At 41.9% G+C, this 16412-nt stretch overlaps 2 protein-coding genes across 2 annotated transcripts; one reads left to right on the forward strand and one right to left on the reverse strand.

Annotated features, from left to right (window-relative positions):
- Positions 1 to 1867: 1867 nt before the first annotated feature.
- On the forward strand, positions 1868 to 4426 carry LOC119693216 (vacuolar protein sorting-associated protein 33B). The gene is made up of 2 exons (XM_038116025.2): positions 1868 to 2157; positions 2261 to 4426. The coding sequence occupies exons 1-2, from the start codon at positions 2000 to 2002 to the stop codon at positions 4074 to 4076; spliced, it is 1974 nt and encodes a 657-aa protein (XP_037971953.2). The 5' UTR covers positions 1868 to 1999; the 3' UTR covers positions 4077 to 4426.
- Positions 4411 to 15704, reverse strand: LOC125488563 (phosphatidylinositol 3-kinase catalytic subunit type 3-like). Its single transcript, XM_048628653.1, has 6 exons — positions 15669 to 15704; positions 10978 to 11188; positions 9957 to 10589; positions 9281 to 9494; positions 7784 to 7891; positions 4411 to 5289 (listed from the first exon to the last, which is right to left on the reverse strand). Exons 1-6 carry the CDS (start codon positions 15702 to 15704, stop codon positions 5166 to 5168), a joined length of 1326 nt encoding a protein of 441 aa, XP_048484610.1. The 3' UTR covers positions 4411 to 5165.
- Between the last annotated feature and the right edge of the window lie 708 nt (positions 15705 to 16412).

Below are 16412 nucleotides of genomic sequence, written 5' to 3' on the forward strand. Positions count from 1 at the left end.
CTTCTGAAGCTGTTCAAGAATATTAATAGCTTTCAGAAGAGCTGTACTAATTCTGTCTTTACCCAGAGCATGTGAAGCTGAAAGCCGTAAAAACCTTCAATTTCCGCAAGAAATTTCAGCTTAGAGGCAACTATACTACCGTCAGCAGTCTTCAACTTAGCCAGGTCACTTCTCCCAAGCTGCTGAATGAATACATCAAGGTCCACAAGCATTTGCTTTCTCCATTTCCGTTTCCAAATCCAAGGGTTTCTCGATTTGTTGCATTCATATGGACCCACGATTCGTCGCATACTTGTACTGTCATTTTGTATGAAGAATTTGATATAATTATTTAACAGCTTTTATCAAGCTTAAAATTATAATAAATAGAAGCGACTATTTCACGACTATTTTTTGAGACATAATTCAAACCGATAGTCATAGTAGTTCCAAAGATATTCGATATTTTCAAAACCTCCAGCTATAATCCTCCACCAGGGCTGCAGCAAAGTACCTTTATATCTCTGCTATCTTTTGACGACTATTTCTGAAATTTGGCATGTCATTACGACTATTTCACGACTATTTTTTGAGACCTTAACCAAGTCGATAGGCCTTAACGTTTGTTCTGCAGAGGCTGGAGGATTATAGCTGGAGACCTCCAGCTATAATCCTCCATAAAGTATAGCTCTAACTCCGAAAGTATGATACGACTAATTTTTTGGAAAACACGACTATTTATGACTATTTCACGACTATTTTTTGGCATCATCAGAAATAGTTTCTATTGAGTTTAAATTTTGGAGGATTATAGCTCGAGGCACGTTAGAAGTCGACCATTACAACGGTGATTTTGAGTCTTACCGGTACAGAACCTAGACAGGTAATTGTACATTACCTAATATCAAATATATTATTGATTTTAGAGTACTTATTGACCTAATTGCATGATTTTTAAAAGGTGCCAGTTACTGAAACATCATGTGACAGTTACTAATTTTTACTGCCAGTTACTAGGTTTTTTGGGGGTAGTGGATATAAACTTAATTAAAATTGTAGTGTGGTTATGAATGAAAACTCCAATATCATAGGACTTGTAGATTTATTGTCTGATAACACACTAACTTAAATAACATGAGTAGGTATAAGTATTAGATAGGTAACCTAGCATAGAACCTAGGGCGGACTGCGGAGCTATCGCACCCTGATGCTCTCCTAGCTTGCTAACATCTGAGGACGGCGGAGCTATCGCACAGATGAAGCGACCTGACAATGAGCAGACTGCGGAGCTATCGTACTCAATGCCAGCTGGCTATCGAATGAATTACTGCGGCCGCGTAGCCGGTTTATATACGCTCGTCGCGTGTAGTAGTGTGCGTGCGGCTGTGTAGGCGTAGTGGGGCGTCCATGTGTGTAGTTGCGTTCCATTATATGCATACTTGCTACAAAATCGAATATTAATCATATATCTTTATCTTTACCATTTATGCCTATGATTGTTCGTCATCTTATTGCCAGTAATTCAAGCCTACCAGTGCTTAAATCAGGCCAATACTTTATTTTTAATATATTTTTTTGTGTTGCTAGTCGCTTAAACTGCCAGTTACTAGTACTTTTACCCTACTAACTTTTTATTTTCCTACCTACCTGCTTTGAAAAACAAAGTTTGGTGTGCTCGCCTCGCATACATGATGGAGTATTCGTGCATGAGTCCGAAACGAACTTCAGTGTACAACTCAGAATAATAACGGTCTCGTGAACGTGAACAAAGTTTTTATTTTTTTCGTTCCTCGGTTACGACTAGTTCATTCACATTGGACTCATTCACTCTCCCAGGTGTCAAAGTCAGCTGTTTTATTTTTGACATTGACAGTTTGTCAGAATAAAAGTAAATATTGCTTTTAATGTAGTTTTTAATAGTTAGGTATTATTTAATAAACGGATGTGAAACGAGTTATTACGGCTTGGGTTACACCTAAATAATTTCCTACACGTATACACTTGACTAAATCCTACAATCATGGATCAGCCTTTGCCATTGAAGTTGTCCTCGTTGAGTGTGATATCGCAGAGCAAACTTGAGAGTATTCTGGCTCAATGTGGAGACAAGAAGGACCTGATCATCGATCCCTCGCTGATCAAACCACTGGAGAGGATATGCGGCGTCACGTGGCTACGGTAAGTTTTACCCTGTTCAAAACTCAGTGATGAACCTTACATATCTTGTAAATTATTATGAATAGTAAACAATTGATTAATAAACTAACTTCCTTTGTTCCAGACAAAAGGGTATAGACAAAATTTACAAAATGGAGCCACAACTAGGGCCCACATCAAATACTAACAGGGTTTACCTCATACCAGCATCCACTGCCAAATACAAATGTGTTTTAGATCAAATATCTTCACTTCTAAGTCAAAATCCATCATTGGGAGATTTGAAATGCTTTCACATAGTCATAGTGCCCAAGGTGATGTCTTCATATGACTCGGTGCTGGAGAGCCGAGGGCTCTACGGGATTGTAAAGCTTTACTCATTCTCATGGGAACTAATGGTCCTGGATAAACAAATATTGAGTTTAGAAGTCCCATTTTTATACAAGCAGCTGTATGTAGAACAAAACCACTCGCTTCTTTCAAGTATCTCTATGTCCTTATGGAGTTTGTTTCATGTAATCGGCCGACCCAAAGCAGTATTTTCTCTCGGAAAGAAAGCTGCTAATGTCATGGACATGCTAGAAGTTTACAATGAAAGTTATGCAAGAGACTTCTTGAGTACTGACAGTTCTTCTGAAATTGGTGCCCTGATTGTGATAGACCGAGATCAAGACTATGCTTCAAGTCTGCTGACTCCGGCCACCTATAGTGGACTACTGAATGAGCTATTCACCATCAATTGTGGCCACCTGGAGCTTGATGTTAAAGACACAAAGATAAATAAAGGAAAACTGCATTTTGTCTTTGAGAATGAGAAGTCTACTGGTAAAAATACAGTTATGACTCTGGATAGCTCTGTAGATACTTTATATGGTGAGATCAAATATAGACACTTCTCCGAAGTTTTAAGTGTGCTTAGTTCTAAAGCAAAACTTTTGAAAAATGAGGATGTGAAAGCTCTCGGTATACAGGAAATAAAACAATATGTGCAGACGAAGCTGCAACAGATCACCCAGTTCAAGCAGAATCTAGTCAACCACGTGATGGCGTGTGAGACCATTATATCAGAGATGAGCAACAAGTTTGAAGACCTCAAACTGACGGAAACAGAGATGTTGAACAACAGAAACAAGAAGGCCAACTACAACTTTGTAGATGAGACTTTCTGCACCGACGTTCACATCCACAACAGTTTACGCCTCATGTGTCTACTCAGCCTGACACAAGGGCTGTCATACGATGAGTATAACAACCTAGTAACAAAATACCTCCTAGCATTTGGCCACAAGTTCATGTATGTGTTCAGCAATTTGGTTAATGCTGGCTTGTTGGTCCAACCAGCTACTCCGCGACTATCCCTCAACATCCCTATAGGAATACCGAACTTGAGCACCATAACCAACTTGAGCGATCACTTGACTAAGTGGCAGAATACCTTTCAAACTACAGCTTACAAGTTGAAGCAGTTACCGTCACAGCCAGAGAAGGTTGGTGAGGCATCCCCCAGTTACGTTTTCAATGGAGGTTATGTACCTCTTATAGCCACACTTTGCAGTACCATCTTAACTTCGGACTCTCTGCCTGACATCCTGAACAAGTTGGCACCGTTAACTGAATTAAAAGTCGGAGGAAAAATACTGGAAAAGTTGAAGGAGAACAACGAGTCTTTGGACGATAAACTATCGAATTTGAAGTTGAACAGCGAGCTAGAGTTTGGTTGTAAAGACGCTAAGAGTTTGTTGAAGAATTTCAAGGGTGACCCGAGGGTTGGGAACATTTTGCCGTTGAAGCCTAGAAGTGTTCTAGTGTATGTGATAGGGGGAGTGACGTATGCAGAGGTGGCTGCTTGTGATCTACTCCAGACCACTACAGACAGTAAAATCTATGTTGCAAGTGACTGCATTACTTGTGGTAGTGATATCATAGCTGCTAATATGTAGTACGGTATCATTTATTGATATGTTAGGTAAAATTACATAGTATTTATTAATTATTATAAATAGTATTTTTGTTTAACTCAATAGGTATTTTATGTAGTCAAGTCATATTAAAATGTATAGAGGTGTTTGCAAATAGGGTATACTAATCTGATTTCATTTCCGGGCTTAGAAATAACATACTGCACATGTAGGTTTCGGCGTATATACCATTTTTGCAACACCCTGTATTTCGTAAATGCACGAGCTCTACAGGTAAATCTCATTAAACTTTAACTCAATTTGTATTTTACTCACAGCATTTTTGTATTTTTGCATTTGTAAATAAAATATTTGCTAATTTTTATAAAGTTTATTAGGTATTTCATTATCATATAAATTCCTACCTAGTTTTTACATCACAGTACAAAATTAAACTATGTACAATATCTTTCTTATAAATAGTATGATATTATATTAAAGTTGATCATGGAATTGCATAATTGGCCGCCAAACATTTATACAAGCTGTTTCGGTTAGATATTCCATACAGTTCGATTACATATTTTAATGAAATAAACTGATAAGTAGCGAAGACAGAATTTATGGATCAATGGAAAGAAAACTAAAACTGACAACAAAATTGTTTCAGTTCAATTACTTTGACTTGAACGTACAAATAACATTCAGCGGCCACTACACAGTTATCGACGTTGATAAACCCGTTTTATGCGTGTCCACCAATCACAGCGCCGTATTTACGGCTAATTGCCATATAGCGACGTTTCTCTACGTCGATAACGAATCCGAGTTGCGGCGGCGGAACTATTACAACTAAAACAGTTTCCATCTCTTCAATCCTCAACCCCAATCCTTCAACAAAGAGCCAATCAATTACAGTCCAACTATAAAGTCATGAAAATAAAGAGTGCGATTTTCACTTTTTATCATTGTCAGTTATTTAGTATCATTTCAAAAATATAATGCCGATTGATAATGGTTTTTTTAACGGATTTGTGCTTCAATCAATACAATAGATCGATTATTTTTTCATGGCATCTCGTTTTCATGGCTTTATAGTTGAACTGCATATGTATAACTGTGACTAAGGCTTCACTTGCGCCAGTACTGCGCGAACTTGTGGAATTGTTCCACTAAGACCGCCATGACGGCCGTCACCGACATGTCAATCAGGTTCTGTAGGTAGTGCACCGCCTCCTCGTCGCCCAGGTCCAGACTGGGAATAAAACAAATTTAATATAAAAGATATCTTGAATGATTTCAAAATGAAGGATGCGCCCGACAGAACATTTTGCCTTACCCGCGCGCTTGAAATGAGATTTTAGGGCCAGCGCGAGGGTGCCATTTTTATGAGCGATTAGGCGTGTCCTTAGGCTAGTATTATATAAGTCAATGAAAGGAAGGAAAAGGCTGTTACGCCAAGAATATAGTTTTAAAGATTACACAGTCATCATGATTTTGTGAAACAGCTACTAAAATAAAATTTCACCAAAAGTTTCCGCATCCTGCTTTACTATAATAATAATAATAATTCTTTATTTCGGATATCAAGATCCATATAAAAACACACACTTTACAAAAAATAATAATAGTAATTAAAAAAAAAAAAAAAAAAAAAAAAAAACATAAAAATATTAAAAACTAACTAAATACCTACGCCTAAACATATATAAACTAATAATTACAAAAGGCATGCAAGTAAAAAAGATAGGCAAACAAAAAAAACAAAAATAAAATAAAAACAAACAAAAGATGTGACAAGATTTAGACCTATTTACACACATGTACACCCACCCAGTGTCTAGCAAATGGGCTGTCAATTTTATCTGCCAGAGTAGACAGGATGCTGTTCGGGCTACCACGAAACCTGCACATCAGTGATGCAATGCGTTTGCGCACAATAGCGTGAAATCCGTCCACGCGTGCCTCCGCAAACATACCTGATGCACTACAGAATCGAGGCAGCCCCAGCATCACCCTGAATGCATTATTGTACTGGACGCGTAGCGCGCTAAAGGCCTTCTGCGTATATCTGATCCAAAGGGCGCACGAGTAAAAGGACTGACAATATGCCCTAAACAAAGTTATTTTGACCGAAGTCGAACATCGTGCGAACCTTCGGGCCAGCATATTACATCGGACCGCCAGCGCCCTACGCTCCCTGTCCATGTCCAGGTCATCCGAAAGATCCTCAGTGAGCACGTGACCGAGGTATTTAAATTTGTACACTCTAGCAAGTGGTCTACCACATAAGGTGACGGGTGGTACGTGCGAGGGAAGTTTTTGGCCTGATTTAAAAATCATGTACTCGCTCTTACTAGAGTTATACCTCAGTCCGTGTTTCTCAGCATACCGTTCACAGATACCCAGGAGCCGTCTAAGGGCAGCGATCGATGGACTCAGCAGCACCATGTCATCGGCATAGCTGATGTTGTTTATCATTTGGCCATCAATCGAGCAACCCACTTTGGTGCTGCTGAGTTCAACAATCAGCCTGTTGACGTACAGATTGAAAAGCTTCGGGGACGTCAGTCCACCTTGTCTCACACCGCAATCCAATCTATACGTCTCGGACTGGGTATTAGCCCATTTGACTGAGTTGGTCTGATTCTCATACCAGTATTTAAACACAGAAATCAGTTCAACAGGGATGTCTGTGTCCTGCAACATTTTTTCCCAGAGGATATTGTACTGCACCAGGTCAAACGCTTTTGACAGATCAAGAAAACACGCATAGATGGGTGTCTTCCTATCCGTGTAGTACCGGACAGTTTGCTTAAGAGAGAGGATGGCACTCTCTGTCGATAAACCACTTCTAAAACCGAACTGGGCATCATGTAGATGTAAGTGGCTCTCGAGGTGCCTATCTAGTAAACTGTCCAACACTTTAGCAACCACGGTAGCAAGTGATATGGGTCTATAGTTCGTCTTATCGGACACATCTCCCGTCCGATTCTTGACAATGGGTACAACAATAGTACGCATCAGGTCCTCCGGCAGATATGAGTGCCCTACACAGAAATTAAATAGCATTGTCAGTACCCTGGGTAGGTGCACACCTGCATACCGCAGATGCTCAACACTCAGACTGTCGTGACCAGGTGACTTTCCACGCTTTATGTTTTTGATGGCCTCCGTGACTTGTTTAGCCGTAAAGCAAATATGGGTCTCACCGGAACAAATATTACGAGTCGGAGCGTCTGACGCGGCCCGAGGTGGAACACTGCCAGGGTCTACTCTAAACTGCTGTTTAAACAGGCCAGCTATTGCAGATTTTTCAGTCAGACCTTCAACACTAACCGGCTGGTTCAGCCTAGGGCTACATTTGTGGGTTAATTTCCAAAAATTCCCGAAGTTTTTAGCATCATGATTGGTTGCAATTATGTCCATTTTTATTTTGTCTTCGTTATTTTGACACCACTTGAGTTTACTCTTAAATATAGCCCTAGACTGCCTCATGTTGTCATAAATTTCGCCGCAAGGCGGTCTATTATGTAATACCCACATATTAAATCTAAGCCTAGCCTCACTGTGAGCGTCTTTAACGTGCTTAATGACTATTATGAGCCAAATACACCTAGAGTTGCTCGATAATTATAAACAAAGGTAATCACTCAACGCTCTCTCACACAATTTAGACTAATCACTAAATCCACACCATCACATTTTACACTCATCACTAAATCCAAACCATCACACGTTGCACTCACCGCAGTTTGTCCTGCACCTTCTTGACGGCCTTGTCCGGCTCGAGCGCGATGTCCGGCACCGACGCGTCCACCATCAGCGAGAATAAGTTGAGGACCAGGTTCGCGTGTCTGCAAGTAGTAAAAAGGCAAATTAAAAAATTACAGAATATAACTACTAGTAAGTAAGAAATTAGGGACCGCCGTCAAGGAGACCTGATGAAGGCCGATGATCTCGCAATAAGAGTAGCAAAACACTGGAGGAAGTTAGCTTAGTGCATTTACACGATTGAAGAAGAAGGGACCTATGTATAAATAATATATTTATTCCGTGGACAGACGTAAAGAAAAAGTTGTTTATAATGACTTATTGTATCCATACCTACCTAAAGACTGTAAACCAGGGATGCACAGACCGCGGCCCGCGGGCCGCATGCGGCCCGCCAGTCGAATACTAGTGGCCCGCCGACAGCAAAAATAATACCTTCGTACATTCGAAACAAATTTATTTTAAAAAAATATGTAAGTATGTTCGTAAAGTGCCTACTCAATCACAGGCAATTCAAACAATTTATTGATGACATCGCAAGCGAATATAGAGATATGCAGAAATAAGGTGGCTAAGCCGTGAATTGACACTGGAAGGATTTCTCAATTTAATAAGTAGAAGAAATTGTTTTTTTCTCTTAGAAAAGCAAAGGGATGTCCAGGAACCAAAAAATCCTGATCAATGCAGTTAAAAATTATCAACATTCAAAACGACCAAGATTTACGCAACAAATTCAACGAAAGAAAATTGAAACTTTTACCGCTGTCTTGATAAAAATATGTACAAAGAGTTGCGTATAAACTGTGCTCTGAAAATGAGACAGCTTATTTGGTTGTAGGTACCTTTATATGTGAACAAACCTTTTCAATACTAAATCGACATAAAATCGAAACCGCCTTGCAAACGAATGTTGTTTTGTTTTACATAGAAATTTAAGCCAAATAAATAAAAAAAGATTGTAAGCACTCTGCAGTATGCAGTGCCACGCTTCAAAATAAATCTATAATTTTTCAATTTTAACATTATTATCAATTATTTATTGTCTTTAATTACCTAAATACCTATACTTCTGGCGGCCCGCCATCAGTTCATAATTTGTCCGAGTGGCCCCTAGTCTTGATATGTCTGTGCACCCCTGCTGTAAACTATAATATCATACCTATATCAAAGCGCTCTGTATTTACACAACGTAATGTGTGACAATATATTACCACAAGGTTTTTCTCGGGAAACGCTTCTAATTCTACGAATGTAAAATGTGCCAACATGAATTACCTTCTAAAATGCAGCAGGACGGACGTGAAACATGACAATTTGAAATACCGTCTCAAATGGAGCAACGCTGTGTAGGAAAGCTTCTTGAACTCGTAGGTTTCGGCTTAGTATACCTTTTTTGGAACGTCCTTTATATTTGGCACAGAAGACTGTTTCCTGAATCTGGTATGAATGTGAAATGTGCAAAAATGAATTACCTTCTCAAATGCAGCAGCGCCGTGTAGCACAGCTTCCTGAACTCCTGGTACGGTTCCTGCGCGGGCCCGCCCATGCCCTCCACCATCTCGCGGCTCAGCTTCATGGGCGGAGGAAGAGGCTTGGGGTCCCGCCCCAGGATGTAGCCGAAGTCTATGTGGAATAGCGCGCCTTGTTTTGTCAGGAGTAAGTTGTCGAGGTGCCGGTCGCCTACGCCTGTGGATATTGAGAGGTAGGTATAAGTAATTTTAGTTATGTTAGTGCAGGAGCTCAATTCTGTGGGTTCGCAGATTAATTAGAACCTACATAAGATATTATATATCCGACCACTGCTGCCGCAACAGCAACTGGGAGTCACGGCTTAACGTGCCGTGCGAAGGAAGGAAGCTCCAGAAAATAATCACTAGAAATCGGTCACATATCCAATGGCTGACCGTGCCATGTGTTGCTTAACCTCAGTAATCAGTCACGATCACTGAAGCTAGCTCGACTACGGTCGCTTCAATGACAACCCAATAACTCAATTCTGCGAAGACTCGAAAACGTGTGTCGCGGGTGGAATGTATCATAAAGTCACTCCGAATCTCTTATATTTCAATCATAAAATCAATGCAAAATAAGATGTTAAAAGTATAAAATCATACAGAATTGATACCCATTGGAATGAAATGAACTTACCAAGTAAATAAGTGATGACGCAATACCCGGCGCAACTCCTTATATACGTGTCCATGACTTCAGGCTTGATGCCATACGGGGCGCCTTCACACGGGTTGTGTTTCCTGAAGAAATTCTGTATACTGCCTTCTGTAGCCAACGCTTCCGCCACCGTCACCGACTCAATAAACTGAAGAAAACCGTGCTTAGACGAAGTGGCCAGCACTTTGTAAGGAGTTAGCTTCAAATCTAAATTCTCTCTCCGCAAAAGCTTATCCATTAGCGTAATCATTTGCAGAATCAGTTGGTCTTGTCGCAAATCGTCGCCATGTTTAAAAATGGCCTCGTATTCAACGCCCTCTGTCGTCAAAAACGTTAACTTTGACGGCATTAGCGCTGACTTAAATAGACTAGCCTTTTTGGCGACGATTCCCTTGATAGTGACACTCGGGTCTAGGGGAAAAGGCATTGGTTCAAAGTTGGTGAAATTAAATTTGAATGCGTCCGGATCAGCTAGTAGTTGTTGAAGTCTTTCCGTTTTTCTGTTCCGGTTGCCGCTTTCCCTGGCGACGGTCTTGACCAGTTTGACTAGTTTGTCGATGAACACTTGCTGGCGCGCCAGGAATGTGCGGATTCTTTGTTGCTCCGCGTTTCCTGTGGAAGATAGAAAAAATAAGGTTAATTTGGAAGTTTTCGTCGGCGGGAATGCGGCGAGATAGCGACGCGAGGTCTTTGAGCTACTGCTATTTGTCTATTGTGGCAACGATGCGCTTCATCACACTTCACACTGATATCGGCGAAAATTTGTGAGTATATTTCTTGAACATTCGCGGGGGCGTTTCCACGCAAATGAATGCTAAATCTATTTTGCCGAAATTTGGTTCGTAGATAGCTGACACCCTACATTAACGATTTGGCTACTTTTCATCCCGATATCCCCACTAAAAACCTATTAAAGCAACCATTCACATAATTTCACAACTACGAACAGCACACCTGTCCCACCTTTTCATCAAATTGACCAGTTCGATCATTCACTTGCCTTTGAGAAGCGTCTGTGAGAAAGTCTTCATGACGGTGAGGTACATGGGCGTCTCCTGCGTGGCGCGCTCGCAGCACTCAACCAGCAGGTACCAGTAGAGGTAGTTGGCCAGTTGAGGGTTGCGGCTAGCGCGGGATATGAGGAAGGACGCCAGGCTTAGGCGCTCGGAGGCGGGGTCCGCTGGGCTGGGGGGAGAAATAAAATTTAATGCCTAGAGAATGGATATCGATGTCCATTGTAAACGCTTCACCTTAAATTCTTTGTTTAAAATTCGATTCTAAGGGCGCCTTGCACAACAAAGTTACTCAAAATTCTATTAATCTTTGCATGATTTAACAATTTATTCTTTGACAGAGATGAACAGAACAGTTAATTGGCCAAAAGGTCCTATATTTTTTCTATGAATAAGGGGGTATTTTTTTATAGACAAGTACTGAAATTGTTTTTACTATACAGGGTGTTGCAAAATTGGCATACTAAGCCGAAAAGGGTCCACACAACTTGTCCCGGAGATATCCGTTTTCTACTGTATCGTTTTTGGTAACCCTAGGTTCTGATAGCATTACGTCTAACACTGACGTGTTTATTGTAAACAAAAACATAACCTCAAAAACATACGATAAATCGGAAGCGGCATATTAGAAATATTACTGATTAGAAACACAAGAGTATGTTTGGAATTTGTACATTATACCTTTATAGGTTTGGAACATTGCAACTAGAACATTCAAAGAGATAATCAAAGAAAAACATACCTAATTCAAAAGTTCAATCCATTTTCACCACAAACACAACTACATTTGCACAGACACCTGAAGAACCATGCACCGCAGCCTCAAAACATAAAAGGTCATCACATAAATCACATTTCACTCTCACACTCACAATACTAACGAAAACACGAAAAACAACAAACCACTTGAATAATGAGAAAAAGGTTAAATGGGGCCGGCCGGTGCAAGCTAAATGTAGATGGCGCTCGTATAGCTCGGTCCCTTGTCATTACATTTTGACATTTCACAAGTTGAGCTGGTTGTTGTTTTTGTTTGGATTTCTTACTTTGCTTGGAGTTTTTTCATCATGTATTCTACCTGGCGTGTTAGTGAACTAAAAGCCGAATTGAAAAAAACGCAACGGATCCCTACGTGGCAAAAAAGCACGCAGCAAGCAGTTGACCTGATCGAAAGGTAAGTTGCAGTTCGGTGCGGTCTTATATTAATTCAGTAAACATTCTAAATGTTTCTGTTTGTTATTACATTTACCAAATCAGACTGATATTGTATAAACTTATGCATACAGACTACTTACTTAGGTGATTCTCTCGTTAGAATGCCTTGTGATACAGTCATGTTTTTGTGCGGTGTTGGTATATAGGTTGTTCGCGTTGGTTGGTGCTCACGTGTTCCTCAATTTTCGCGTCTTTGGACCCCTTTTTTGGGTCAATTTAGCAGTTAATTCTTGTTATTTGTAGTAATTGTGGTGTTGGTAAGTGTTTAGTGTTGTGTTCGTCCATCCATTAAAAGTGTTTGTTCCATTTTAATAAAAATGGAGCATCATTCGGATCCCCCGATCCGGCTGCCGCCAGATCCCCCTGATGGCGAAATGCAGAGTATGCAGACGCCCGAACAACCCCCGCTATCCCCCATATTGTTCACCGAACCATCCCAGGAGACGCGAAAGCGTCCCAGGGATGATCAACAGTCGCAACCGCAAGGTAAGCGCGTTATTGTTAGTCCCGATCTGGCATCCGCTAGCATCCAGACTATCTACACCCACCCAAGCCTCGACGCCGTCAAGGTGTACGATGATTTAGACGCAGGCCCGTTCATTGTTAACGTCAGCCAGGAAGTCCCTTCTGGAAATCCTGCTTCTGGTGCCCCACTTAGGGCTATCAAGTTCGGCCAATTTTTATATCAAAATAAAATAATGGATATTACCCGAGATGGTGTTAAAATGACGGGAAGAAACAGAGTATCAGTAGAATTCAGATCCGCAAAGGCAGCCAACGAATTCGTTCATCATCCCGCTCTTGCGCAAAATAAGTTCAAGGCTGTTATCCCACATATAACATCACCCGTATGGGTGTTGCCAAAAGAGTCCCGGTGGATCTCTCACTGGACGATTTTGTCAACTCCCTTGACCTCCCACAGGGCTGCGGTATGGTGCTGAAGGCCCGCAGATTTAGCAGAAAGGTGGTCAATGATGGCGTTACAACTCATGTCCCAACTCAAAATGTAGTGATTACATTCAGGGGACAATATCTCCCCGAGAAAATATACTCTTTCCGGGCTGTAGTAGAAGTTGTGAGGTATACATACCCCACAATTCAATGCTACGCCTGCTGTAGATTTGGACACACCCAGGCTCAATGCCGTTCAAAACCAAGGTGCTTCAAGTGTGCTCAACCACACTTGGGTGAATCGTGCAATACTCCCCAACCAACTTGCCTTTACTGTTCTGGTAATCATCCCTCAACAGACAAGAATTGCCCTGAACAGTCAAGGCAAAAATCAATTAAAGTATTAATGTCGCAGGACAGCATCTCCTTTGCTGAGGCAGATGCTCGCTTACCCTCAAGCAAAAAGTCTTTTGCTGAAGTTGCTTCAACCAAACCAAATGGCCAGCCTCCCAACCGTTCCTACAAAAAAACTGTACTCACACAACGCAGGCCTAGGTCCCCCCTTCGTCCTGGATACGACAAACTTGCCCATCAGGCCATCATCTCTTCTCCACCTTCTTCACTTCCTAATGGAAGTGCCCTGAGTGTAATCACTCCCAACGACAATTTGCTAGACCACCTCTTGTCTCTGGTTGTTAGTCTGCTGGCTAAATTCAGTGACACCTTACCGCCCAACGTTGCCCAAAAATTACAAGTTATCTCGTCCCTAATTCACAATGGCTCTGAACCCACCCCCAATGGCTGCGAACCCGATCCGGGTTCTTCAGTGGAATACGCAGAGCATTAGCAGCAAGAAAAGCGAACTGCTCACATTAATTGATGACATCAAGCCCGCTGTCCTTGCCATCTCGGAGACATGGCTTGTGCCGGGGTCCCGTTTTCGGGTTTCTGGTTACTCATGTCTGCGGGATGACAGGGATGACGGGTATGCTGGGTGCGCTTTGCTAGTAAAGCGTTCCCTTACCTTTTCTTCTATCCCTATCCCCCCCCACGGGCAGGAGTTTAACGTCGTAGCTCTTAGGGCTATAGGCGTTACATTCGTGTCCGTCTACTTCCCTGATCCTCACCCTTCTCTTCTTCCTTCTTTTTACAATATAATTTCTTCTCTTCCACGGCCTCTCCTGATCATGGGGGACTTTAACGCCCACCACTCCTCTTGGGGCTCTTATCGTACTGACTCATTTGCTGTCGCCCTCTTAGACGTGCTTGATACCTTAGATGTTTGCATTTTAAATGACGGGTCTCCAACCCGTCGAGTCCATCCTCATCAAAACCCTAAAAGTGCAGTGGATCTATCCTTCTGCTCTCCTCTTCTCTCATCATCTATATTCTGGAGGGTCCTTCCAAATACTTTTGGAAGTGATCATTTTCCCATTGCAATCACCATACCCAACAAGACCAGCATTCTCACTGACAGATGTGCCTTTCCAAGGTATATGGTTGGTGAGAAAGACTGGTCCAACTTTATCTTATCAATAGAAGATAAACTTAGCCTGATCCAGCCCTGTTCTAGAGATAATTTCCTTGCGAACTATGACATGTTTGAGAGAGCATTAACATCCTCTGCAAAAAACAAGAAAACCCGCAAATGCCAAAGAGTCTCACCGCCTTGGTGGGACTCCGACTGTACCACGGCCATTGACGAACGCAATAATGCAGAGGGTGTTTATCTCTCAAACATGAACATGGACAATTTTATTAATTATAAACGCATAGCGGCTCGCACTAAAAGGCTTCTTAAAAAAAAGAAGAAGCAGGGCTGGTTCAGGTTTTGTGAACGTCTCTCCCCCAGATCCCCCCCTTCCTTAGTGTGGAGATATATCCGACGTTTCCGCGGATCTCTGAACGTTGAGGATATTACATGTAACGATCCCTCTATATGGCTCGAAGGGTTCAGTGATAAGCTGGCCCCTCCATATGTCCCTCACTATGATTCTTTTCCTCCACCCCCGTCTATTATACAATCTTCAGACAGACTGGATTCACCATTCTCCATGGATGAACTTCAATCTGCTCTATCAGGTCTATCCGATTCATCTCCAGGTATTGATGGCATCCCGTATTCCTTTCTTTCAAAATCAAGCCTAAGGATCAAGCGGGTCTACTTGGAGCTGATAAATTACTTCCTTGAGTATGGAGTTACTCCTAGCTCATGGAGTAAGCAGATAGTCGTACCTATATTGAAATCTGGCAAAGACCCTCGTGATCCAAACTCCCGACGACCGATCGCCCTATCCTCCTCCTTGGCTAAAGTTTTAGAACATTTAATAAAGTGCAGGCTTGAATGGCTAGTCGAGAACAAAGGCATCTTAGCCAAAACCCAGTTTGGGTTCAGAAAAGGCATGAGCACTTTGGACAGCCTCGCGATTCTTACTACTGACATCCAAATAGCCTTTAAGAGGAAAGAATACCTGGTGGGTGTCTTTCTTGATGTAGCATCTGCTTACGACAATGTACTTCTTCCTGTGCTCAGGCAGAAAATGCGCCAGCTGAGTATTCCAGTGAAGCTTACCCGTCTGGTTTGCAGTCTATTGATGGAGAGATCCATTTTTATTAAATCACCTACATGTTCCGTAGACCATCCCAAATTTGTTTGGAAAGGCCTCCCCCAGGGTTCAGTCTTGAGCCCTCTCCTGTACAGCCTCTACACGTATGATCTTGAACGGTCCGTTGACTGCTTTTGCGATATTCTACAATATGCTGACGACCTAGCACTCTACTATGCTTCCTCTTCATTAGCAGAGACCAATGTCCAGCTGAATCTGGCCTTAAGATACCTCTCGGACTGGCTGACTCGACATGGCTTATCCTTATCCACCCAAAAATGTACAGCAGTCGTATTTACCAAAAAGCGTACCATCCCAGACGTGGACATCGTTATTGGAGAAGATACAATTGCTGTATCAAGTGAAGTCAAATTCTTAGGCGTGATATTGGACTCCAGGTTATCAGGTACCCATCACATGAGCTATGTGGCTCGGAAGTGTGAGAGGGGTGTCAACGTCCTCAGATCACTGTCGGGTGTTTGGTGGGGTTCTCACCCGTACTCACAGAAACTGCTCTATAATGCTATAGTCCGGAGCCATTTCGACTACGCTGCCTTCATAATAGATCCGTGCAATAAAGCAGCTCTGGAAAAAATAGACAAAGTGCAGTATAAGTGCCTTCGCATAATTTCGGGAGCGATGAAATCCTCCCCCACTAATGCCCTCCAGGTTGAGTGCGTTGACCCTCCTCTCTCACTTCGGAGGCAATA

The sequence above is a fragment of the Plutella xylostella genome, chromosome 21 (assembly GCF_932276165.1).
Source record: "Plutella xylostella chromosome 21, ilPluXylo3.1, whole genome shotgun sequence".
Lineage (NCBI taxonomy): Eukaryota > Metazoa > Arthropoda > Insecta > Lepidoptera > Plutellidae > Plutella > Plutella xylostella.